The sequence below is a fragment of the Ovis aries genome, chromosome 1 (genome assembly GCF_016772045.2).
Source record: "Ovis aries strain OAR_USU_Benz2616 breed Rambouillet chromosome 1, ARS-UI_Ramb_v3.0, whole genome shotgun sequence".
Taxonomy (NCBI): Eukaryota; Metazoa; Chordata; class Mammalia; order Artiodactyla; family Bovidae; genus Ovis; species Ovis aries.
Window position 1 is genome coordinate 275,284,774 of NC_056054.1, and position 26,016 is coordinate 275,310,789.

At 43.5% G+C, this 26,016-nt stretch overlaps 1 protein-coding gene across 28 annotated transcripts in view; it reads right to left on the reverse strand.

Moving 5' to 3' along the window:
* Positions 1-26,016, reverse strand: part of TBC1D5 (TBC1 domain family member 5) — a 593,124-nt gene that overhangs the window by 160,231 nt on the left and 406,877 nt on the right. For all 28 annotated transcript variants that reach the window (XR_009595889.1, XM_060396753.1, XM_060396793.1 and 25 more), the window contains one exon: positions 204-346. Coding sequence is in view for 27 of the 28 variants with exons in the window: in XM_060396753.1 (XP_060252736.1) it covers positions 204-346 (143 nt within the window). In the remaining variant the exon portion in view is untranslated. The remainder of the gene's footprint in view (positions 1-203; positions 347-26,016) is intronic.

Here is a 26,016-nt window from a genome sequence, read left to right on the forward strand (position 1 = left end):
CAGGATAAAATTACCCACATCTGATACATACATGTTAACTCACAAAAATATATTTAGTATGTTCCTCTGAAACTTCCAATATACTGCCTATGATAAAAATGTAGGCATGGTAATTCAAAATAAAAGATAAAGTACATTTAAGAGACACAGTTTACAAACTCAGGAGCGCCGAGCTGCACGCCAGCATGGCCGTTAGCACTTACAAGCATCTCGGATGTAGAGCAACATGGCCACGAAGACGTAGTCAACCAAAGTCAGGGTGAGGCCGTCTGCGAACAGGGCGTCCCAGACCACCAGGAGGTCCTGCAGCGGGAACTCTCGGCCGAACAGCAGCCGCACCCACCGTCTGCGGGAAACAAAAGCCGAATTCAGCAGACAGTTCTGTTGAGAGCAATATAAAGAGGAATCATCTTCTCCTGTAGCTGTGAAAAATATAATAATTTTTAACTGATCACACCAAGCAAATATTATATATAAAATTCTAATAAAGTCCAAGTTTCAGGCTTTCAAATGCATCCTGTAATTCCATAATGAGGCCATACTCATTAGACTGTTCCTATAGGTATACAGCACAAGTGCGATACTTGAAAAGGGCAGAAACCTCTCGTGCGCATTAGGAATCACAGACCCGAAGAAGGCAAGGAGAAAACTGATAGTCACCTCATTTGTGAGGTGATGAATTAAATAATAATGTTCCAAAATTCTGTATCACTGCTGACCTTTTTTGTTAACTAGACTTTTGCAAATGGTCACATGACGAATTACTGTAGTCACACAGAAAACGGCATTCTGACATGTCACTCCTATGTAAAAATATTCATTTTAAAATTAAATGTGAAAAAAAGACAGATGTTTTTTGTCAAGCGTAGACAGTTATCTCAAATGAAACATATAATGATACTTGATTTTTAACTTCAGAATAACTTGTCAAGGAGGTTACCTTTCTAGGGGTATTATCTCAAAACACAGTCACTTCTACGGCCAGGAGGATGGACACGGATGCTACAGAGCAGATCCAAGAAGCTAACGAGAATAGTAAACAAGGTCTGTCTGTCATTATACATCATAAATAGCAACACTTCAGACTTTGAGCAAATGCTAAGCCATTAATATCTAATTCTTATAAGAAAATTAAAATAATTCACTTGATATATTTTTATCCATTTACTTCTAATTTTATATACATGGCTATAATTCCTTTACTCAAGCCTTTCTCTAGGAACTTAAGCTAGAGATCTATGTGATTCTATCACACAACAAAGACTCAAAAATTCTAAATTTCTAGTACCAAGAAATAGCACAGAATAGGGACCATTCTTTAAAGATTAGTTCAGAGACATTACCTCTTTGCAAAATTCAGAACCAAATATAACCATCTGTGAGGTTAAAGTGGGGCCAAAAAAAAAAAATCAGATACTACTTTTTTCAGGGAGTATTACATTCAAGGAGGAATCAAAAAGCTGTGACAGAGCAGTGTATAACAACACAGACATATCAGTTTATTAAGAGCCATATCATCAAATACTTGAATTCCTTTATTCATATTACCAAATTAATCAACAGAAAAGTTAAATTATATTTTCAACTACATCTTAAATTATGTTACTCAATTTTTCAGGAAGGAAATTTAATGCCTAAGTGACATCAGCACTTAAAAAATGTTACAGAATTGCTTACAATTTTTATCTACCTTTTAATTCATATCCCACTGCTAATATGAAAGGTTGCTAACACAAAATGCGTATGTGTATTTTGTCTAGTATGCCTGTTTTATGTGGCTTAGAATAAAACATTATTTCTACACACACTTCTAATTCTTTTAAATTACAAATGATAATATTTACTATTTTAAGAAGTACCAAATATCCCTAAATTACACAGGTTGCTCTTCTTAATTAAAAACAATTAATTGCTTTTCCAAGAGTGTTGGTGGAACCAATGGGCAAAGAATGGGCAAAGCAAAAAGCACCTGGGTTAAACCATATGGTGGAACTGCTAAAAGGACCTTTAAACTGATAACTGTATCGGCAAAATTAAGTGATTACAATCACTTAGAACATGGTCATTCAGTTATCCAACTGACACGACTGAAGAAAAATCCACCAGCGAAGAAAACTGAAGAGGACCTAACGTATAACATGGTGACCACAGCTGGTAACAGGGTGCTGTGTAACTGAAATTTGCTGAGGGAGAAAGAACTTAAATGTTCTCACCAAAAATAAAAATAATAAACACGTGAGGTGATGGCTGTGTTAACTCCCTTTCACAACATGCACCTATATCAAATACAACGATGTATGCTACATACCTACAACTGCATTTGTCAATTATATCTCAACACAACTGGAAAATAGAAGTAAATAAATAAACTTGAGAATTATCTTGGTTTGATGGATAGGTAAATTTTGGCACTTTGAAAATTACATATTCTGACATTAAAGTGATTCCTCCTGGTCTCAAATCCGGATGCCAGCATGAAACTCACCAACAACGTAATCCTAGGCCCTGAGCCTGCCCCCTTCCCGCCTGGAGCTGACTTCCATGCTTCCCTTGTTTGAATAAGCCCATGGTAACTCCTGCTGCAGTTTCCCCAGAGACACTGCTTCTGTGAGGCCTTATGTGGAGGGACATTTTTTTTTCTGTGTGTTTTTCCTGTTATCTCCTACTGAAAGTAAAATGCCTTTTGAAAAAAAGGTGATGCATCATATTACAAAAACCATCATTTGTCAAAAAAAGTAAAGAACTAATAAAGGTTAACACACGCCACAAAAATGCAATGCCATCTTTCCCCCTCTAACTTAAAGTTCAAATTCCTCTCCTTTTCTCAGGGACAATCACATCTTTGGTTTCATCATGGATAATGCAGAGAAGACAAAGGAGCCTACTTCTCAGAAATAATATATAGTTTTACTATTTTTGTGACAAAATGTTCAGTTACTGCCCAAACCTCCTGTCTTGCAATGTGCCTGCTGTTCCGCGTTGCACTAGCCTAGCTTTGGAACCCACTCTGCTAGGACACATGTGGGCAGCCGCCACCGCAGTGCGGTCGGGCGAGGGGCTCAGACACCCAGCAATCGACAGTGAATAAAACACACCTTCAAGACCACAGCACACGAGTCTTCAGCGCTTCTCTATTTAATGTGGAAGCTCTGATGTGCCACTTCATAAATGTTTCACACTGCTTTATTTTTTAGGTTTCACCTTGCCAAGTACACTGGTAAATAATTCCAGGGCAAGGACCATATTCGGTGTATGCGTGTGTATGAGAGAGACACTGACAGACACACTCACACACACAGCCAGTGAGCTCTTCTTTGTAAGAGAACATTTTGCTCAGTGTTTTACATGTTCACCAAGATCTTTGTTAAACTCACTGTAATGCCACCTGTCACGCTACCTAGAAGCAAAGACGTAGCTAAACTGGAAATACAGGCGTTGATCTTGTTAGTGGCAGCATAAAAATAATTCAGGAAGTGGGGGAAACCCGGAAACACAGAAGGAAAGAATTAATTAGTAGATGCCTAGCATGTTTATCAGGTTGGCCAAAAAATTTGTTCGGTTTTTCTGTACGATGTTATAAAAAATCCAAAGGAACATTTTGACCAAGCCGCTTCCCAGGTGATGCAATGGTAAAGAATCTGCCTGCCAATGCAGGAGACACAGCTTCGATCCCTGGGTGGGAAGATTTCCTGGCGTAGGAAATGGCAACCCGCTCCAGTATTCTCACCTGAAAAATTCCATGGACAGAGGAATCTGGCAGACTACAGTCCGTGGGATCACAAAGAGTTGGACACGACTGAGTAACTAAGCACAATATATTAGACTCTTAGTGGGTTGTACACGTAAGGATATTAAATTAAAGCAAAATATATTTTCCTCTATTTAATATGCATTTATAGGAAAATTTAGGTTAAATTCTCAAAATATTTAAGAAGTCCTGGTATGACTAATGGAATGCTTTGGGAGCAACAATGATCTTATCAATAATTTAATCCCTTTTACCCCAACTAGATTTAGTTCATATATATATTCACCACACAAAACTTCCTATGCTATTTTGGGCTTTCTTCATTGAGCTTAAAAGCCAGAAAAAAAAATCTTTATGGAATGAGTTACCAGCAGAAAGTATTTCAGTGTGCTTTTGTATTCTTAGAAAGGAAAACGTACTCTAAGAAATGAGGTCTTGTAAAAGAAGTCACTCCTAAAATTAACACGCTTTCACTGCAGTTAAAAATATTTAGCGAGAGTTTAAGTTACACTTAAGGGTAGCATTAAACCTTCTTTTAACTTCAGTTTAATTGCTTGATACTATTAATCTCGAGTTATGTACATTACACCTACAGATTGCAATGCTCATAACCATGTACGTTTTATCACTTGTGTTAATACAATAATTCATATTTTACCAGACTTACTTAGTAATTAAAATCTGCACAAACCAAAAAGACCATCTGAGTATTAAATTTAATAATAAACCACCCAGAGACAGGACAGTCTCTATGTCTGTACTCATGCAACACTTCTCTCATTTTTAAATTTCTGTGTAATTAAGCCGTTATTCCCTTGGGATCAGTAACTCCTGATGGTGTTATTGCTTAGTGAATGACCCATGGAAACACCAAGAAAAATACACTTTTTACTGATTAGCTTATGAAAATGACCAGTTTGACTGAGGTTTAAAAGAACAGCCTTGCTCCAACATGGCTGTGGTGGGTTATGTATGCAGAAAGCAATCAGTATACTAAATCTTCATTTTTTTTTCTTCCGAGATATGGGTACAGCCACCTCAGAAGAATAAGTGAAATGGAGAAGGTATATTCAACTTAATGTAACAAACATTATTAGGGCATCTTCAGTGACCTGTGACCATGAAATGACAGCACTGGGTAAGATTATAAGAACACAAAAGCACAGTTAGATTTCTGCTTAATGATATTAACCTTTCGTTTTCGTTCACTTGGGCTTTTCAAAGGTAACAATCTTTAAATGACTAGTGGAGAAGGAACACAGAATCCAAATTAGGTGTTTGCATCAGAGAAAAACAGAAGCAAGCCCAAAGGCCTGGTCTTTGCGCCCGTCGCCTCCTTGACGGGACTTAGGCTCCTCTTCTATTGGGCTCCTCTGCACTCAGTTCCTTTGAGTTAATTTGCCTCGAGTTTTTCTTTATGTCAACTCTGTGAAAGCAGTCTTAAAGCCAGAATAAAATACTGAGGTTATTGTAATTAGGGTCACAAGGCGTTCTCATCTAACTCCTTTGGAGAGCAAAGGTACAAAAGATGGAAGATAAAATAAATAATTTTTCTCGTTTCCCATTTATTCTAACAGCTCTGCAGAATAAATTATTAGAAGATGCTTAGCCTGTTTGTTACCTTTTTTTTTTACCTAGTCAAATATATCAATTTGGTCTTCTTAAAAATATTTGAGATCTGCATACATTACAGAAACATGTGAATACTTCATGTCCATCAAACTCTACTATAAAAACACAAGAAACTGTAACTTCAAATTAATGATTATCTTTAAAGAACCCAGATCTACTTTCTAAGCACTTCTTATAATACATGGTTGAACCATCTTGAACTTGGCTTTCTGGGAAAACACGCTAAACCTAACTTAATCTCCACAGAATAAGTAGAGTAACTGTCCAAAGTATATTTCTGACTTTGGGGAAAATTCCCTGTTCCTTTCAGAGGGCAGCACACAGCCCTTTATTAAGGAAGGTTTCTGTTTCCAAAAGTAAGTTCCTAATAATTATCACCATTTCCACTGCAATTTACTCTCTCTGGCAAGGGTTTGAAGCTGTTTTGTCAAAACAACTGCAATACACCCTTGGCAAAAACAGCCTGCATGGGAAGCAGAGCCTTGCGCATCCATGGCTTTCCAGGGGGACAAGATGCTCTGAGCGCGTGGGCACAGAATGACCACCGCACGTCTATAGGCATGCACACGTCCCTCTTTCAGAGGCAGACCTGCCATTTGGATTACAAGTGTGGTGTTTCATGGACTGCGGGGCTTTAGGATGTACGATTTACCAGCAAGTTCAGATAACCCTACTGAAGGACAGTCTAGTCCCATACTGCTTCAGCTCTGAGATGAGACTGTGCTCTCACCACTGCACACTGTGCCCAGGGTGCAGCTGGAACCCCCGCTCTGACTCGAGTGGACGCGGGGGTCAAGGCTGCGGAGATGCAGTCTCCCTGCCCGATCAGTTATTCAGGCTTCACTACAGGGGAGCCACTGTGCATCAAAAATGACTTGCAGGCCGCGCTGACCTATAAGTTACAGCACGAAGAACGGACGGGCGGCTGGTGGTCGCACTGGAGCAATTAAATTCAGGCTCTGTGAGAACTAGTTTTTGTTTATACTACAAACACATTTCACTTCTGGAAGTCCATCAGTAGGCTTTGTTCTGTCACTTTATCTCTGGGAAAGGGAGCTATGAGCAAGTCAGTGTTCTAAACAGCATACTGAGGCTTCCTGAGGATAATTGCTCCTGTCCTTCCCAATATGAAACTCATTAAAAAACAACACTTAGGCGACTTAATTTTTTTGAAACTGCCACAGACTATTTCATATAGCAATGGAACCAACCTCACTGAGTAACAGTTTCCAATTTCCTCTGCTTAAATCTCCTAATGCACTCATATATATTGTTGGATATATATATATATATATATATCATTGGAGGAACTGACATGAGGTTTAACCCTAAGCTAGGAAACGTCAGGGTCCATGGGACTCGGGAAGGAAGCTGGACCGCACACCTGCAGGCCGCTCACACATCATGAAGAGAGCCATACCGAGCCCTTCCTCAGAGGCAGCAGTGGTGACGGTTCCATGTGACGGCCTGCCGCTGCCAGGGAGCTGCGAACGCCTTCTGGAGGGCGGTTTTCTTGGACCCGCTCTTCCTTCTCCCCCACCCCCGCCCCACAAGGGGCACCAACCCTGCCTGGCCCCTCAGAGGTTAGGACAAGCGCAAGACTCAGGCCTGATGTTTGCAGACTCCGCATCTATTAGGCTCTGCAGTCACACTGACCAGAGATACAGGCACCAATAAAAAATCCCAGCTAAAAGGTTATGACAGTTTGGTTTGGTTTCCCTTCTCTTTTTCTTCCCTTGTGATCTTGTCCAGCAGATCACAAGCTCCATGGGGTTATTTGGTTTTGGACAGAGTACAGGAGTCAATAAATGTTTATTAAAGTAATACGAATAGGGACTTCTTTGGTGGTCCACTGGTTAAGAATCCACCTTTCGAAGCAGGGGACGCAGGTTTGATCCCTGGGTGGGGATCTGAGACCCCAGAAGCTGCGGGGCAACTGAACCTGGGTGGCACAGCCGGGGAGCCGGAGCACTGCAGCGCTGAGCGCCTCAGAGCCTGGGCTTCACCCGAGAGCCCCGAGCACACAGCCAGGAAAGCCTAATGCTGCGAGGAAGGCCCCAGGCAGCCAGAAGCAAAAATAAAAACAGAACCAGAATTGACACGGACCGCCCTTTCCCAGGCCCGCTCTTATTAACCAGGGATCTCCCGGATCTTGCGCTTGCATCAGTGACCACTCACAGGGTTCCCGGGCTGCTCGTCAGACATTCCCCTGTGCCGCTCTCATCTCTGGAGGGATCCCTGGGAACACACACTAGTAGTGAGTGATCATGCCCGGGGAGGAATCGAACAAGGCCGCCTAGGCCCGCTGGGACGCTCTCCCTTCAGTTCCTGAACTCCGGCCTCCTGCCTGCCTGCGCCTTGGATGCACCACAGCTGTGGCCTGGCGTCTGCTAGGACTCTGCCTGCAAAAGTGTGATCCCAGGACCGGATGCATCACTGGGGAGCTTTCCGGAAGGATGAAGACTCCTAGGCGCCCAACACAGTGCTGCTGGATCACACTCTCCGTTTTGACAAGACTTCAGATCATCTCTGTGTATACTAAGTTTTGGGAGCCACAGATGAGGTGATAATTCTCGGTCTCCAGTTCACTTTGCTGCCAGCTGTCAGCGCTCCTAAACCCACCATGCATTCCTGTGAAACTAGGAGGAGAGAAAAGACTGAAACTATCGGTCGGCTCTTCTACATAGAGTAACGGTCTCAAGCTTCAGTGTGCATCAGAGAAGCCTGGAGGGCAGAGGAAGACGCACGGTTAGAGCCCATGCTGAGAGTCTCAGACTCTGCTTCTGAGACTTAGACGCGTCCTGATCATTAGCATTCTGAACCAGCTAGTTTCCTGGAGCTGTTGATGCGGCTGATTGCAGATCACAGTGTGAGAATCACTAGGTGAGGTCCTGGTTTCTGCTCCCATTCCCTCTTAGGCCAGGGTGGGGGTCTTTTAGTCGGTTAACCCAACAGGTGTGGTCACTGGACCCATGCCCACTAACCATCTAATGGCTGGGACAGGAAGCACACATAAGCCCAATCTCTCTTCACATCCCATCTCTACTGACATCTGTACCTCTCCCCTCAGAGAAATGACTATATAAACATGATCCAATAGAAAGGGGAGACACAGACAATAGAGAGAGGGAGAGGCCTCCTGAAGGTTGGGAGACACTGGGCCATTCTGATTTTTTTTAATTTCAAGTATACGAACAAAGCCAGTGGAGGTGATGGAATGCCAGTTGAGCTATTTCAAATCCTAAAACATGATGCTGTGTAAGTGCTGCACTCCACATGCCAGCAAATTTGGAAAACTCAGCAGTGGCCACAGGACTGAAAAAGGTCAGTTTTCATTCCAATCCCAAAGAAAGGCAATGCCAAAGAATGCTCAAACTACCGCACAATTGCACTCATCTCACACGCTAGTAAAGTACTGCTCAAAATTGTCCAAGCCAGGCTTCAGCAATACGTGAACTGAGAACTTCCAGATGTTCAAGCTGGCATTACAAAAGGCAGAGGAACCAGAGATCAAATTGCCAACATCCACTGGATCATGGAAAAAGCAAGAGAGTTCCAGAAAAACATCTATTTCTGCTTGATTGACTATGCCAAAGCCTCTGACTGCGTGGATCACAATAAACTGTGGAAAATTCTTCAAGAGATGGGAATACCAGACCACCTGACCTCCCTCCTGAGAAACCTGTATGCAGGTCAGGAAGCAACAGTTAGAACTGCACATGGAACAACAGACTGGTTCCAAATAGGAAAAGGAGTTTGTCAAGGCTGTATATTGTCACCCTGCTTATTTAACTTCTATGCAGAGTACATCATGAGAAACGCTGGGCTGGAGGAAGCACAAGCTGGAATCAAGATTGCCGGGAGAAATATTAATAACCTCAGATATGCAGATGACACCACCCTTATGGAATAAAGTGAAGAACTAAAGAGCCTCCTGATGAAAGTGAAAGAGGAGAGTGAAAAAGTTGGCTTAAAGCTCAACATTCAGAAAACGAAGATCATGGCATCCAGTCCTATAATTTCAAGGCAAATAGATGGGAAACACTGGAAACAGTGGCTGACCTAATTTTGGGGGGCTCCAAAATCACTGCAGATGGTGACTGCAGCCATGAAATTAAAAGATGTTACTCCTTGCAACGAAAGTTATGACCAACCTAGGCAGCACATTAAAAAGCAGAGACATTACTTTGTCAACAAAGGTCCATTTGGTCAAGGATATGATTTCTCCAGTAGTCATGTATGGATGTCAGAGTTGGACTATAAGGAAAGCTGAATGCCGAAGAATTGATACTTTTGTACTGTGATGTTGGACTCTTGAGAGTCCCTTGGACTGCAAGGAGATCCAACCAGTCCATCCTAAATGAAATCAGTCTTGAATAATCATTGGAAGGACTGATGTTGAAGTTGAAACTCTGATACTTTGGCCACCTGATAGGAAGAGCTGACTTATTTGAAAAGACCCTGATGCTGGGAATGATTGAGGGCAGGAGTAGAAGGGGACGACAGAGGATGAGACGGTTGGATGGTGTCACTGACTCAATGGACAGGAGTTTGGGTAAATTCCGGGATTTGGCGATGGACAGGGAGGCCTGTCATGCTGCAGGTCATGGGGTCGTAAAGAGTCGGACACGACTGAGCGACTGAACTGAACTGATATCACAAGATGAAGAAAGGCCAAAACAAGACATAAACATTGCGACATTTAAAAAGTTAACATTTACAGGTCACAGTTTTTAAAAGATGAGTTTACTATGACGGTTGCACACAGTCTCAGCTGCCGGTCGAGTGAGCACTCTAAGTGTGGGGCCCTCTGCGTCCAGTCCTGACCTGATGGCTCTCCCGAGCACTCTCGGGATCGGCTCTAAGGAGGCGAGAGAGCCGAGAGGTGGCAGGAGCCGGTGACTATCTGAGTGCAGAGACACAGCCCATGGTGTGTGTGGGGGGGTATCCCGTGCACACAGAGGGCAGAGCACCCCAGTGCTGCCAGGACCTGAAAGGCATTCTCCTCCGCCCCACGCAGAAGCCCTGCAATCCTGGGGGCCTGGCTGAATGGTCACCCACTTGGTGTTTTCTGTGCTACCTGTAATCCATTCTTACCCTAAGGTTCTGCGCTCAGAGAGATCTGCCTCTAAAATAAAACATGACTTTAGAATGTTCTACCTGGAAAAATAAAGCGCTGAACTCTGCAAGGCGTGCTCCCCAACGGCACCGCTGCTGTCCATGGTGTCCCGGTGGGGGAGAGTCCAGGATAAGGGCGTTTCCCTGGAACCTCTCAAACCTCCACGCACAGCTGAAGCAAAGGAACACCACCCGAATGAGGACAAGCAGACGCTAGTTACTCAAGGCTTGCTAGAGCAAGCAGATCAGCTACCATCACCTGCTTTCAGCAAAGGATCAGAAGCAGCCAGGGCAGCGAGAAAGCTTCATAGTGAAACAAAGAGAAGGCTTCAAGTCTGCTGGACTGGAAGCTGGAAGGATGGCGGTGGGCTGACAAGAGGGAGACAGTCATCTGTGACTGGTCTGGGGGCAGGTGAGCTTTCTCTAGTTGGTCCTACGTTGGAATCAGGCAGAAACACAGGAGCAGGCAGTCCATGACCGAGTCCTGACTGTCTTGAGTTTATTTTGCTGTGAAGGTGGTGGCTTGGCTTCTCACACAGGTCAGCAATCTCTTGTTCCAGGTTGCCTGGCTGTTTCCCACTTACACATTCAGTCTTTGCATACAAACGCCCAGCTGTTGGGCCTATGCCTGTGCCCAGTCTAGAACAAGCTACAGTTCCAGCTTCACAACAACCTTGTTTCCAAAGCCAGACAAGATAGAGAGGCAGGGGCAGCTGGTGTACTGTTTTCCTCTTTACAAAATTTTGTGAAAAGCACGAAATAGTGAAACAAATTCAATCCCCTATGTGATCAGAGAGGAGCTGTGGAGGCCTCTGAGGCTTTAATCAAGTTTATGAACCCTCTCCTCTAAAATATACACACATCCACACACATACTCATGGGCAAGCAATTTCAGGAGTTCAGCTGATCCATGGACCTTAAAGTAAGAAGTCATGCTCTATATTATCATTATTTTACTTTAGAGGCTGGTATTGCAACAGAAAGCTATATTCTACTGAAAGGAATACATAGCTTCTTTGTGCCTATTTCAAAGTATCTCCTTGCATTTTAAAGGAATAGCATAGCTTCTTTCCTGAAAAGGGTCTCTGAATTAAGTGCCTGGTACTGAGGGGCTAATCTTTGTGGCTCAGCTGGTGAAACAGCCTATAACGTCAGCCCCATATTGGAAAAATGTCCATGGCTTGGCAGCACTCATCTCTGCTAAGCTGGGGGCGGAAGGGCTGGGGAGGACGCATGGGCCACCCTTCACTGACTTCCTCTGGGGGCTCACCCCAGCCCTGATCAGAGGTAAGGCGACTATGAGAAACCCTGAGAGCCTTCACTGAACACGTGCTTCCTGAAGAATGTCAACCATGCAGCAGGTACTATGCTGGGCCCTGGACTCAGTGACATGCTGACAGCTTTCAACCATTAACACCCAAAGCAAACTCTGAATCCAAAGTCCTGCAGCCTGGGTTTCCCACTGCCGCTGTGCTCCACCTGCCCTCCCCACTGAGCATCCCCATCGCCCACGGTGTGTTCAGGGAATCCCAACTAATGGCAACATTAGCACAATATAATTAGGAAGGTAAAAACCATTCAAAACACCACTGAATACATTTCAAAGCCAAGTATTAATTGCTTTTGGATTATACACCATTTGGGATTACACGTGCCCTGGTTCCCACCCATCAGTGCAGGCGAATGAGGAGAGGCATGTGTCTGAACGGGGCCCAGATGTGTTCGAGGGGGCAGGGCAGACCGAGGGATTCAGCAAGGAGGGAGGGCAGTCACACTCCCCCAGCCAACCCAACTGTCCCGGTGACTCCCCGACCAGTGGAAGCAAAATGGGAACAGAAGAGGGCAGGGTGGGCGGCTCCGCTTGACCCTAGCTCTCTCAAGACAGCTGAAGCTCAGTGTCTAAACAACTTCATAGTCAACTGTGTGCCTGTGCTTACGTCTTTAAGAAGAGGAATATACACTAAGCAAAAAAAAAAAAGTATTTTTTTATGCATAGAAGATGTTATAATTTGTCATGATTATGGCAAATATCATGCCTTATATGACTTCTTGATTTCTAGACGTACTATCAAATACATGATCTAAAAATGAGCCTTGAACTCTCCAAGAGCAATATTTCTTCGAGCAGCCTCTGGAATACATGTGGAAATGAATCACCCGTGGAGAAACTGCATGTTTCAGAGACAGGAGGTTACTCTGCTCACCCTGCAGTAGAGAGTGACGGGTCTGAGTGGGCGGGCAGGCAGCCACTTGTTACAGACGCCTCAGCAGAGGCCCGCGCACACCCCAATCAGAAACAGACTGAAGATGTATTCAGCTCCAAGCTCAGAGTTCCCTCTGCTTTTTCATATTCCTCTTGAATTCTCCTCTATAAGTCCAAAAAGACATCTAACCCAGATTTCTATTTTAAAAATACCTCTGCACATCTGTGTCCGAGTCACAGGATTCAAAATGCATGGTAACTACTTTTGCGATCATCCGTGTGGTCATCGAGTTTTTCAGAGTTGAAGAAACAGAGCTTTCTGAAGGGCTTATTTTGATAAATCATGATCAGCAATTTCATGAGTACTCCAGTTACAATACAGTGGTAATTACAACTACAGGACCCTACAAGATTTAGAGTGCTTCCTTTCAAGGAAACTCATTAAGGAAACTATAAAGAACTAAGAACTCACAAAGAAAAATTAATTGCCACTTTTGGTCAGCCGATTTTAGAAAGACTTATGAGGTCTAGGATTGCATATCGGCTCACAGAGAGAACAGAAACTCAGTGAAGTCTAGCTTACTGAGGGCATCACGGTACATAATCTGTTCATAAATTAATCTGCTCGTAAAGCAACTCAAATATGAAGCACAAAAACATCCCATAAAATACTTCAAATTTATTTTCATCAACAGCACTCATTTCCTTTCCACATCAGCTAGCAGCTACTGTGGCTGAGAGCTAGTCTGTGAAGCTACGAATCTCCAGTCTCCAAGGCGGAAATGCCACTCTGACCACAGCCTGCTATCTCATTGCGGTTTTCACTCCCAGAATTCCTCTATGTCCTGTAATTACAGAGAAAGCTATGTGGGTTATTATTTTGCTTATTTTGAGTGGCTTGTTTGCAAGGTGAAAAGTAATTTTAACATGTATGAGGCATACAGTGAGAGGTAATTTCCCTCCAAATCCACCCTTCCAAAGGTAACTCTTTTGTGTGTTTCCATAACACAGAGGCATTTTTAGGCACCTAGACACCTTTTAAAAACAGACATGGGGAGATACTATATCATGCATTTTAAAATTCAACAACATGATTGCTAAAATGGAAAATATTCTACATCAGCATTTACAAAAATACCTTCTCTTGTTCCGTGACTGCACAGCATTCCACTGAGCACGTGAACCATGATCCAACCCATTCTTTAATCTGGTGCAGTTAGATCCTGCCTTTGTTACCACTCACGATACTGCACTGATCACCACTGCACAGGTCTTTGTGCTTCTGTCTTGGAAAGAAGCAAACTGCTTACTTCATGTTGTTGTTGTTGCGTTGCTCAGTTTTGTCTGACTCTGTGCAACCCAATGGACTGCAGCACGCCAGGCCGCCCTGTCCCTCACCATCACCTAAAGCTCGTCCAAGTCCATCGCCATTGCATCACTGATGCCATCCAGCCAGCTCGTCCTCTGACACTCTCTTCTCCTTCTGCCCTCAGTCTTTCCTGGCACCAGGGACTTTTCCAATTAGTCAGCTGTTCACATCAGGTAACCAAAATACTGGCGCTTCAGCTTTCTTCCAATGAGTATTCAGGGTTGATTTCCGTTAAGATTGATTGGTTTGATCTCCTTGCTGTCCAAAGGACTCTCACGAGTCTTCTCCAGCACCACAGTTAGAAGGCATCAATTCTTTGGCACTCTGCCTTCTTTATGGTCCAGCTCTCACAACTGTATGTGACCACTGGGAAGACTGCAGCCTTGACTACATGGGCCTTTGTTAGCAGAGTAATGTCTCTGCTTTTCAACACGCTGTCTAGGTTCGTCATCGCTTTCCTGCCGAGAAGCAGTCTTCCTCTGATTTCACGGCTGCAGTTACTGTTCACAGCGACTTCTGGAGCCCACGAAGAGGAAATCTGCCACTACTTCCACCTTCTCCCCTTCTATCTGCCATGAAGTAATGGGCCAGATGCCATGATCTTAGTTTTCTGAACATTGAGTCTTAAGCCGGCTCTTTCACTGTCCTCCTTACCCTCATCAAGAGGCTCTTCAGCTCCTCTTGGCTTTCTGCCATTAGAGTGGTGTCATCTGCATATCTGCGGTTGTTGCTGTTCCTCCCGCCTGTCTTGACTCCAGCTTGTAACTCATCCAGCCTGGCATTTCTCCTGATGCGCTCAGTGTATAGGTAACATAAACAGGCTGACAGCAGACAGCCCTGTCGTACTCCTTTCTCGATCCTGAACCAATCAGTTGTTCATGCAGGGTTCTGACTGTTGCTTCTTGGTATGCATACAGGTTTCTCAGGAGACAGGTAAGATGGTTTGATATTTCCATCTCTTAAGAGCTTTCCACAGTTTGTTATAATCCAAATAGTCAAAGGTTTTAGCATAGTTAATAAAACAGAGAGAGATGTTTTTATTAAATTCTCTCGCTTTCTCTATGATTAAGCGAATGTTGGCAGTTTGATCTCTGGTTCCTCTGCTTTCTCTAAACCCAGCTTTGCTATCTGGAAGCTCTTGGTTCACGTAATGCTAAAGACCAGCATGCAAGATTTTAAGCATGACTTTGCTAGCATGGGAGATGAGTGCAACTATTCGATGGTTTGAACATTCTTTAGTACCACCTTTCTTGGGAACTGGGATGAGGGTTGACCTTTTCCAGTCCTGTGGCCACTGCTGCGTCTTCCAGATTTGTTAACATATTGAGTGCAACACTTTGATAGCATCTACCTTTACAGTAGCTCTACTTCACTTTGCTGACAAAGGTCCATCTAGTCAAGGCTGTGGTTTTTCCAGTAATCATGTATGGATGTGAGAGAGTATAAAGAAAGCTGAGCACAGAAGAATTGATGGTTTTGAACTGTGGTGTTGGAGAAGACTCTTGAGAGTGCTTTGGACTGCAAGGAGATCCAACTAGTCCATCCTAAAGGAGATCAGTCCTGGGTGTTCACTGGAAGGACTGATGTTGAAGCTGAAACTCCAATACTTTGGGACCTGATGTGAAGAGCTGACTCATTGGAAAAGATCCTGATGCTGGGAGGGACTGGGGGCAGGAGAAGGGGACGACAGAGGATGAGATGGTTGGATGGCATCACCGACTCAATGGACATGAGTCTGGGTGAACTCCGGGAGTTGGTGATGGACAGGGAGGCCTGACATGCTGTGATTCATGGGGTCGCAAAGAGTCGGACACGACTGAGTGACTGAACTGAACTGTACAACTCCTCTTCCCTTTCCCCTTTGGTAACGATAGGTTTGTTTTCTATGTCTTTCCCAGGAGAGGTCAAATTCTAGGACATAAAACAGGTCTCAATAAATTTAAGAAGACTGAAATCAGATCAAGCACTCTATCTGACTGCAATGCTATGAGACTAGAAATCTACTAAAAGGAAAAAACCTACAAACCAGTGGAAACTAAATACTGTGCTACTAAATAACCAGTGGGTCACTGAAGAAATTAAAGTGGAGATTAAAAAAAAAATAGAAACACGAGGTTACAAAAATCTAAGGAACACAATGAAAGCAGTTCTAAGAGGGAAGTTTATAGCAACACAACCTTACTTCAGAAAAGAAGAAAAATCTCAAATAAACAACCTAACCATACATCTATAGGAACTAGAAAAACAACAACACCCCAAATTTAGTATTAGAAAAGCATAGAGGCTTAAAAAACCTAGAAAACATCAACTAAGAGCTCATTCTTTGAAAAGATAAACAAAACTGATATCCCTTAGGTCAAATTCATCAAGAAAAAAAAAATAAGAGAAAAATCAAATAAATAAAATCAGAAATATAAAAAGAGAAGTGAGAATTGATAATAATATGGCATTGCACATGCTCCATGCTGAGCTGCATCAGTTGTGTCTGATTCTCTGCGATCCTATAGACTGCAGCCTACCAGGCTCATCTGTTCATGAGGCTCTCCAGGAAAGAGTGCTGGAGTGGGTTGCCACACCCTCCTGCAGGGGATCTTCCCCACCCAGGGACTGAACCTGTGTCGTTTACATCTCCTGCACTAGCAGGCAGGTTCTTTACCACTAGCACCATCTGGAAACCCTAATATGACACTGTGTTTATGTTAAGTCTCTCAGTCGTGACCTACTCTTTATGACCTCATGGACTACAGCCCACCAGACTCCTCTGTATATGGAAATCCCCAGGCAAGAATACTGGAGTGGGTTGCCATTCCCTTCTCCACGGGATCACTCCAACCCAGGGACTGAACACAGGTCTCCTGTGTTGCAGGCAGATTCTTTACCACCTGAGTCACCAGGGAAGCCCCTCTAATATGATATTATGTGCCAATCAAATGGACAACCTAGAAAAAATGAACGTATTCCTAGAAATATACAATATCCTGACTGAATCAGGAAGAAACAGAAACTATAACATACCAATTATCAGAAATGAAATTGAATCAGCAATAGTAATTTAAAAACCTCCCAATAAACAAAAGTCCAGGACCAGATGGCATCACAGGTGAAGTGTACCAAATATTTCAGGATGAGTTAATGCTTATCCGTCTCAAACTATTTCAAAAAGTTGAAGAGCAACAACACTTCAGAACTCATTCTACAAGGTTACTATTACCCTGATACTGAAACCACAGAACAATGCCACACAATAAGACAATTAAAGGCCAATATCATTGATGAACATCAGTACAAAAGTCCTCAACAAAATATTAGCAGACCAAATGCAAGAGTACACGAAAAGGATTATATACTATGATCACAATGGATTTCTCCAAAGGATGCAAGGATAGTTCAATATCCACAAATCAGTCAATGTGATACATCATATTAACAAACAAGAATAAAAATCATGATCATCTCAATAGATGCAGGAAAGGTTTTGACAAAATTCAAATCCATTTATGACACAAATTCTCAATAAGACGGGTATAGAGGGAATCTACTTCAATATAATAAAGGCCATGTATGACAAACCTAGAGCTAACATCATATGAAACAGTAAAAACTTAAAGCATTTTCTCTAAGATAAGGAACAAGACAAGGATAGCAACTCCCACTACTTTTATTCAACAGACTATTTTTAAGTCCTAGCCACAGCAATCAGACAAGAAAATGAAACAGAAGGCTTTTTCTTTTTGGAAAGGAAGAAGTAATGCTACCACTGTTTATAGATGACATGATATTATATATAGAAAATCTTTAAAATGCCACCAAAAGGCGATTAGAATAAATACAGTAAAGTTGCAGAAAAAAATTAATATTCAGAAATCTATTCTGCGTCTATACACCAACATGAACTCTCAGAAAGAGAAATGAAGAAAACAATCTAATTTACTAGTGAATCAATAAGAATAAAATATCGAAGAATGAATCTAACCAAGGAGGTAAAAGATCTATATTTGGAAAACTATAATGCATCGATGAAAGATTGGAGACAACATAAACAGATGGAAAGATACACTGTGTTCCTAGACTGGAAGAATTAATATTGTTAAGATGAACTCGCAACCCAAGGCAATCTACAGGTTCAATGCAATCCCTATCAAGACTAATAACTTTTCTTTACAGAACTAGAACAAAATTTCCAAAATTTGTACGGAAACACAGAAGACACCAAACAGCAGAAAAAAAAAAAAAATTGATGAAGAAAGCAAACCTGTAGGGGTCACACTCCCTGGTTTCAGACTATACTACAAAGCTACAGTACTCAAGGCAGCACAGAAATAGCACAAATGCAGACACACAGACCAACAGAGCAGAGAGCCCAGAAACGACCTGGATTACACGGACAGTGACTGCATGACCGGGGAGGCAATGCACACCAGAGACAAGGACAGCCTCGACCAACGGGGCCAGGAAAACTGAGCAGCTGCATGCAAAAGAATCAAACTGGCCTACTCACACCATATGCAGAAGTAAACTCAAAGTGGACTAAGGACATAAGGCAAGAATACAAAGGCTGCACAGCACCCGACATAAGTCTAAGCAGCACATGTGTAGCTCTGTCTCTTCAGGCAAGGGAGCAAAAGCAAGAATCAACACCCGGGACTATAGTACACTAAAAAGCTTCTGCACAGGGAAGAAAACTAGTAATAAAACAAAGAAAGCTACCTACTGAATGGAAAAAGATATTTGCAAATGATATTTATCTTGGTAAAGGGTTAATATCTAAAAATGGCAGAGGACTCATAAAACTCAATACCAAAAAAACAAACCACCTGATTAAAAAATGAGCAGAGAACCTGAGTAGACGTATTTTTTCAAAGAAGACATACAGATGGCTAACAGGCACATGAAAAGATGTTCAAGACCACTAATCATCAGGAAAATGCAAATCAAAATCACAATGAGATATCACTTCAAATCCGTCAGAATGGCTATTATTAAAAAAAAAAAACAAGCAAAGGACAAGTATTGGCAAAGATGTGAAGAAAAGGGCATCCTTGTGTGCTCTTGGTGGGGGTGTAACCTCAGGCAGCCACCACGGAAAGCAGTAAGGACTTTCCTCAAATAAAGCGGAACTAGCATATGATTCAAACATTCCTCTTCTAGGTATTTATCTGAAGAAAATGAAAACATTAATTCAAACTGATCTATGCACCCCAATGTTCATAGCAGTATTATCTACAATAGTGAAGATACGAAAACAGCAGATAAACGGGCAAAGAAGATTCGGTATATATGCACACAATGGAGTATTACTCAGTCATAAATAATGAAATATTGCCTTTCATGACAACAGAGACAGACCCAGAGGTATTATGCTAAGGAAATAAGCCAGATAAAGCAAGACAAATAACACATGCCCTAACTTACATATGGAATCTAAGCAGCAAACCAAATGCACAATCAAAACAGAGAGTCCCAGACACAGGAAACAAACAAATGGTTACCAGGGGAGAGAGGCCAGTTGACGAGTGAAACAGGTGAAAGAAATTAAGAGGCACAAACCTTCAGCTATAAACAGATGAGTCATGGGGATGAGATGCACAGCAGGGGGGAATCCAACCAATAAAAAGAGACTGTCACTTCCTGGTGACAGACGGTAACCAGCTGATCATGGCGACCCTTGTGTAGTGCACAGAAGCACAGAATCACTCTAGAAGCGCTGAGCACTCACACTGGGTCCTAGGTCAACTGCAGTTCAAAAACAAACTCACTGAAAATGATATCGGATCTGTGGTTACCAAAGCTGGGGCTGAGGGAGGGAGAACTGGATGAAAGCAGTCAGAAGCACAAACTCCCAGCTAAAACATGAATACGCAGTAGGGATGTGAAGTACAACAATTAACACCACTAAACGAATGCTAAGGGTTCTCACAAGGAAAAGTACTTCTCTTTTAGTTTGTATCTATGATATGGTGCGTGTCCACTAAACTTACATCGCGCTAATTATAGAATAAGGGATGTAAGTGAAATCATTATACCATATGCCTTAAAGTTATACAATGCCAAAATGCAAATAAATCTCAATAAAACTAGAAGTTAAAAAAAGTCGAGAACCCAATATATGTCAGTGAGTTCAGTCGCTCAGTCATGTCCAACTCTTTGCAACCCCATGAATCGCAGCACACCAGGACTCCCTGTCCATCACCAACTCCCGGAGTTCACTCAGACTCACGTCCATCGAGCCAGTGATGCCATCCAGCCATCTCATCCTCTGTCGTCCCCTTCTTCTCCTGTCCCCAGTCCCTCCCAGCATCAGAGTCTTTTCCAATGAGTCAACTCTTTGCATGAGGTGGACAAAGTACTGGAGTTTCAGCTTTAGAATCATTCCTTCTGAGAACACCCAGGACTGATCTCCTTTAGAATGGACTGGTTAGATCTCCCTGCACTCCAAGGGACTCTCAAGAGTCTTTTCCAACACCACAGTTCAAAAGCATCAATTCTTCGGTGCTCAGCTTTCTTCACAGTCCAACTCTCACATCCATACATGACCATTGGAAAACCATAGCCTTGACCAGACGGACTTTTGTTGGCACAGTAATGTCTCTGCTTTTGAATATGCTATCTAGGTTGGTCATAACTTTCCTTCCAAGGAGTAGGCATCTTTTAATTTCATGGATGGAGTCACCATCTGCAGTGATTTTGGAGCCCCCCAAAATAAGTCTGACACTGTTTCCACTGTTTCCCCATCTAACTGCCATGAAGTGATGGGACCGGATGCCATGATCTTTGTTTTCTGAATGTTGAGCTTTAAGCCAACTTTTTCACTCTCCTCTTTCACTTTCATCAAGAGGCTTTTAGTTCATCTTCACTTTCTGCCATAAGGTGCTTATTATCTGAATATCTGAGGTTATTGGTATTTCTCCCAGCAATCTTGATTCCAGAGCTTGTGCTTCCTCCAGCCCAGCGTTTCTCATGATGTACTAGAAGTTAAATAAGCAGGGTGACAATAGATAACCTTGACGTACTCCTTTTCCTATTTGGAACCAGTCTGTTGTTCCATGTCCAGTTCTAACTGTTGCTTCCTGACTTGCATATAGGTTTCTCAAGAGGCAGGTCAGGTGCTCTGCTATTCCCATCTCTTTCAGAATTTTCCACAGTTTATTGTGATCCACACAGTCAAGGGCTTTGGCATAGTCAATAAAGCAGAAATAGATGTTTTTCTGGAACTCTCTTGCTTTTTCCATGATCCAGCGGATGTTGGCAATTTGATCTCTGGTTCCTCTGCCTTTTCTAAAACCAGCTTGAACATCTGGAAGTTCACAGTTCACGTATTGCTGAAGCCTGGCTTGGAGAATTTTGAGCACTACTGTACTAGCGTGGGAGATGAGTGCAATTGTGCGGTAGTTTGAGCATTCTTTGGCATTGCCTTTCTTTGGGCCATTGGAATGAAAACTGACCTTTTCTAGTTCTGTGGCCACTGCTGAGTTTTCCAAATTTGCTGGCATATTGAGTGCAGTACTTTCACAGCATCATCTTCCAGGATTTGAAACAGCTCAACTGGAATTGCATCACTTCCACTAGCTTTGTTTGTAGTGATGCTTCCTAAGGCCCACTTGACTTCACATTCTAGCATGTCTGGCTCTAGGTGAGTGATCACACCATCATGATTATCCGGGTCATGAAGATCTTTTTTGTACAGTTCTTCTGTGTATTCCTGCCACCTCTTAATATCTTCTGCTTCTGTTAGGTCCATACCATTTTTGTCGTTTATCGAGCCCATCTTTGCATGAAATGTTTCCTTGGCATCTCTAACTTTCTTGAAGAGATCTCTAGTCTTTCCCATTCTGTTGTTTTCCTCTATTTCTTTGCACTGATCGCTGAGGAAGGCTTTCATATCTCTTTTGCTATTCTTTGGAACTGCATTCAGATGCTTGTATCTTTCCTTTTCTCCTTTGTCTTTCATTTCTCTTCTTTTCATAGGTATTTTAAGGCCTCCCCAGACAGCCATTTGCTATTCTGCAGTATATGTCAGCTTCTGCTATAAATGCTGATCTTATGCAGAAATTCAGAGAGACAAAAATCTCTCTCTTGATGGGTCTTACCTGGTAGTGGAAAATTACTTCCAGTGGAAAATGACTATGACTTCAGTAGCTTCCTCTTCAAAACCTATGCACTGCTTCATCATTATTATTTAGCTCTGCGGTGTGGCCACGTGCCGTCCTAGCTCCCTGACCAGGGATTGAGCCTGTGCCTCCTGCACTGGGCGCCAGGGAAGCCCCTTCAACAGCTTATTCACCGATTACCCTGCTCCTGCACTTGTATTCCTACAGCGCACTCTCATCTCTGACTCTAAGGTGATCCTTTCAAAAAGTATGTCAGATAATGCCATGCCTCTGCTCAAATTTCTCTCGCAGCTGATCAACTGAGAGTAAAGGCCTACAAAATCACCAGCACGTAAATCCACGTTTCTTCTTGGTCAAGCTAGAGATCCACTCCATTCCCGTAACCTTTCGTCTGTTTCCTAAAGGTCCTCTCCAGGTTAGATGTCTCCCCTATGATTCTCACCCGGCTCACTGGACCCGCTCTCTCGGTTGCCCAGGCACAGACCAGAATACTGTCTTCATCCCGCCTGACACCCTCCTCCCCAGCCACAGACCCCACGCCTGGGCCCCCGTGATGACACACATCTGGCCAGCTCTTCCCCTGCATGTCTAACGCTCCTCCCCTCTTCAGAGACACTCTCTACACTGCTGAGCCTTCATCAGGTTTCTAAAGACTCTGCATGAGAGAACTTTTTAAAAAATAAAATGCAATCTAGTCTTTCTCAAATATTTATTAAAAACACCATATATACCAGGCCCTATTCCAGGTGCTGGGGACACAGCAATGATGAAGGTAGGTTCTTGCCTTCCTCGTGCTTACGCTGCAGTGGGAATGCAAACTAACAAACGTATAATAAATTGTGAGTGCTATTCAGAAAAACAAAGTGCAAGGGGGATCAGGAACCACAAATGAAGTGAGGGGCCAAATCATGGGGGCATCGTCGGGCGGGTGAGTGTTAACAGTAAAGAGGCAAGAACAAGTGTGAAAGCGCCACGGTACTAATGAACCCAACTTTTTTAAAGGTGTGTTTGAAGAAGAGGATGGAGAGGTGAAGAGGGGGGCACAGAGGATCATGTGGGCTACGGCAGGGAAGGACTCTGGATGCTGTTCCCACTGATGGTGCCTGAGACTGAATGTCCGCATCCTTGCAAAATACATACATTCATTCCTAACACCCAACGTGACGGTATTAGGAGGTGATGGCTCTGGCAAGAGAGCTGTCTTCACAAATGGGTAAGTGTCCTTATAAAAGAGACCTCACCGCTCACTCACCCCTTCTGCCCTGTGAGGACACGGGGGCAGACAGACACCTATGAGCCAGGGAGCGGGACTTCACCGACCCTGAACTGGCTGCTGCTGCGCTTTCAGACTTCCTAGATTTCAGATCTAGGAGAAGCAAATCCTGTGGTTTATAAGCTGTCCAGCCTACAGTACTCTGTTAGAGTAGCCTGAACGAACAGAGAGAGATCGAATGCTCTCAGAGGCTTCTGAGTAGCAAACTGTTAAAATTCATATCCCTCTTGCTGCTGTGCAGAGGAGAGGTTGTAGAGAGACTGGGGTGAAAACAAGGAAACCAGTTAGGAGGCATTAGCAATAGTCTGGGTGAAAGACGACCGAAGATCTCGACTACAGTGAGTTGGCCTGATGGAGTGTGCAAACAAGTGGGGAGATCCTGGATAAATTTTAAGAGCCACTGTGATTTGCTGATGGATGCAGGATGAGAGGGAAAGAAAGAAATGCAAATGATTCATTCCCAGGTGTTAGGGGAGCAAGTGGGTGCAAGTTGGTGACACTTTTATTTATAGACTGGAGAAGACAGAAAGCAGAGAAGTTTCACGAGAAAGGTAAGAATGTAGCTTTGGACACAGCTTTCACAAGTCCTGTAGCTTTGCAAATGGTGGGTAGGCAGTTAGATATGTCACTTTAGATCTCAAAAGAGAAGCAGAGACTAGCGATATCGCTTTGGGAGTCATGAACTTAGAAAAAATATTTAAAGCCACAGGACTTGTGAAACCACCCAGGGAGACAGAGAAATGAAGAGCCCTAAGGACTGGGTACTGAAACACTTCAACATTTAGCAGCTGGGAAGAGGAAAATGAGCCAATAAAGGAGAGCAAGAAGAAATAGCCAGTAAAGGAGAAAAGCCAGAATGAGGTATTTTGGAAATCCAGTAAAGAGAGTATCTCAAGGAGGAGATAGAAACCAGAGGTTTCAAAGATGAGAAGCTGAACAGGAAAAGGATGAAAACTGACCACTGTCCTCAGCAACACGGGGAAAGGCGTGGTTCAAGGAATGGGCGGCAGGTTTTAGAGTGTGAAGCTGAAGCAGCGCACGGTGAGGCTCCTCTGCCCTCTGTATGAGGGGCTGACCTACCCAGGGGTAACAAGCAGGAAACAGCTGGAGAGGGATTTATGCTCAGGCTTGGGTGTTCTATGTTTCTTTCTTATCCCTTCAGATGAAAGAGATGACAGCATCAGTTCAGTTCAGTCACTCAGTCATGTCTGACTCTCTGCGACCCCATTAATTGTAGCATACCAGGCCTTCCTGTCCAACTCTCGGACCAACTCCCAGAGTCCACCCAAACCAATGTCCATTGAGTTGGTGATGCCATCCAACCATCTCATCCTGTCATCCCCTTCTCCTCCTACCCTCAATCTTTCCCAGCATCAGGGTCTTTTCCAATGAGTCAGCTCTTCACATCAGGTGGCCAAAGTACTGGAGTTTCAGCTTCAACCTCAGTCCTTCCAATGAACACCCAGGACTGATTTCCTTTAGGATGGACTGGTTGGATTTCATTGCAGTCCAAAGCACTCTCAGGAGTGTTCTCCAACACCACAGTTTAAAAGCATAAATTCTTCGGTGCTCAGCTTTCTTTATAGTCAAACTCTCACATCCATACGTGACCACTGGAAAAACCATAGCCTTGACTAGATGGACCTTTGTTGCCCAAGTAATGTCTCTGCTTTTGAATATGCTATCTAGGTTGGTCATAACTTTCCTCCCAAGGAGTAAGTATCTTTTAATTTCATGGCTGCAGTCACCATCTGAGGTGATTTTAGAGCCCAGAAAAATAAAGTCAGCCACTGTTTCCCCATCTATTTGCCATGAAGTGATGGGACCAGATGCCATGATCTTCGTTTTCTGAATGTTGAGCTTTAAGCCAACTTTTTCACTCTCCTCCTTCATTTTCATCAAGAGGCTCTTTAGTTCTTCACTTTCTGCCATAAGGCTGGTGTCGTCTGCATACCTGAGGTTATGACAGCATACTCAAATGCTAATAGCAATAGACAGCAGAGGGGGACTTACTGCAGCAGGAATGAATGGACAGAAGGGCGGGAACAAATTCCTCGTGTAGGAGTACAGAGAGCAGGGCAGGCTTGGAGAGCAGCAGGGAGAGATGAGAGACTGACTCTGCTGGGAGAATCTGGGAACTTGAGCCGGCAAGCTCCCTTCTGGGTTCCCAGCGAGATACATGGCAAAGGGTGGGGACGTGGGGAGGCAGGGGTAGATGTTCAAGGCAACAGGAACAGCAGGAGGGCTGCTCCATGGGGCTGAGGGCTCACCCGAGGCGAGAAGGTGAGGTGAGGACGGCTGCTTCTGTGCAGCAACTTTCAGCTGCTCCCTGACTCGCCCCAGTGGAGTCTGCGTTATGTCAGTGACACAGAGGCAGGAAGGAACAAGGGTGCTGCAGGCAGACAGAGTCACTGAAATGAGGAGCCGAGGAACTGGGGACACGGGTGGAAACCGAGACAATGGGGATTGGGGGGGGGGGGTGGTGGTTAATGAGCAGGGAAGCAGGCCGGAAGGGAGATGGGAGAGTGGAGCAGCGGAGACGGCGCAGAGCGCACGTCTGAGGTG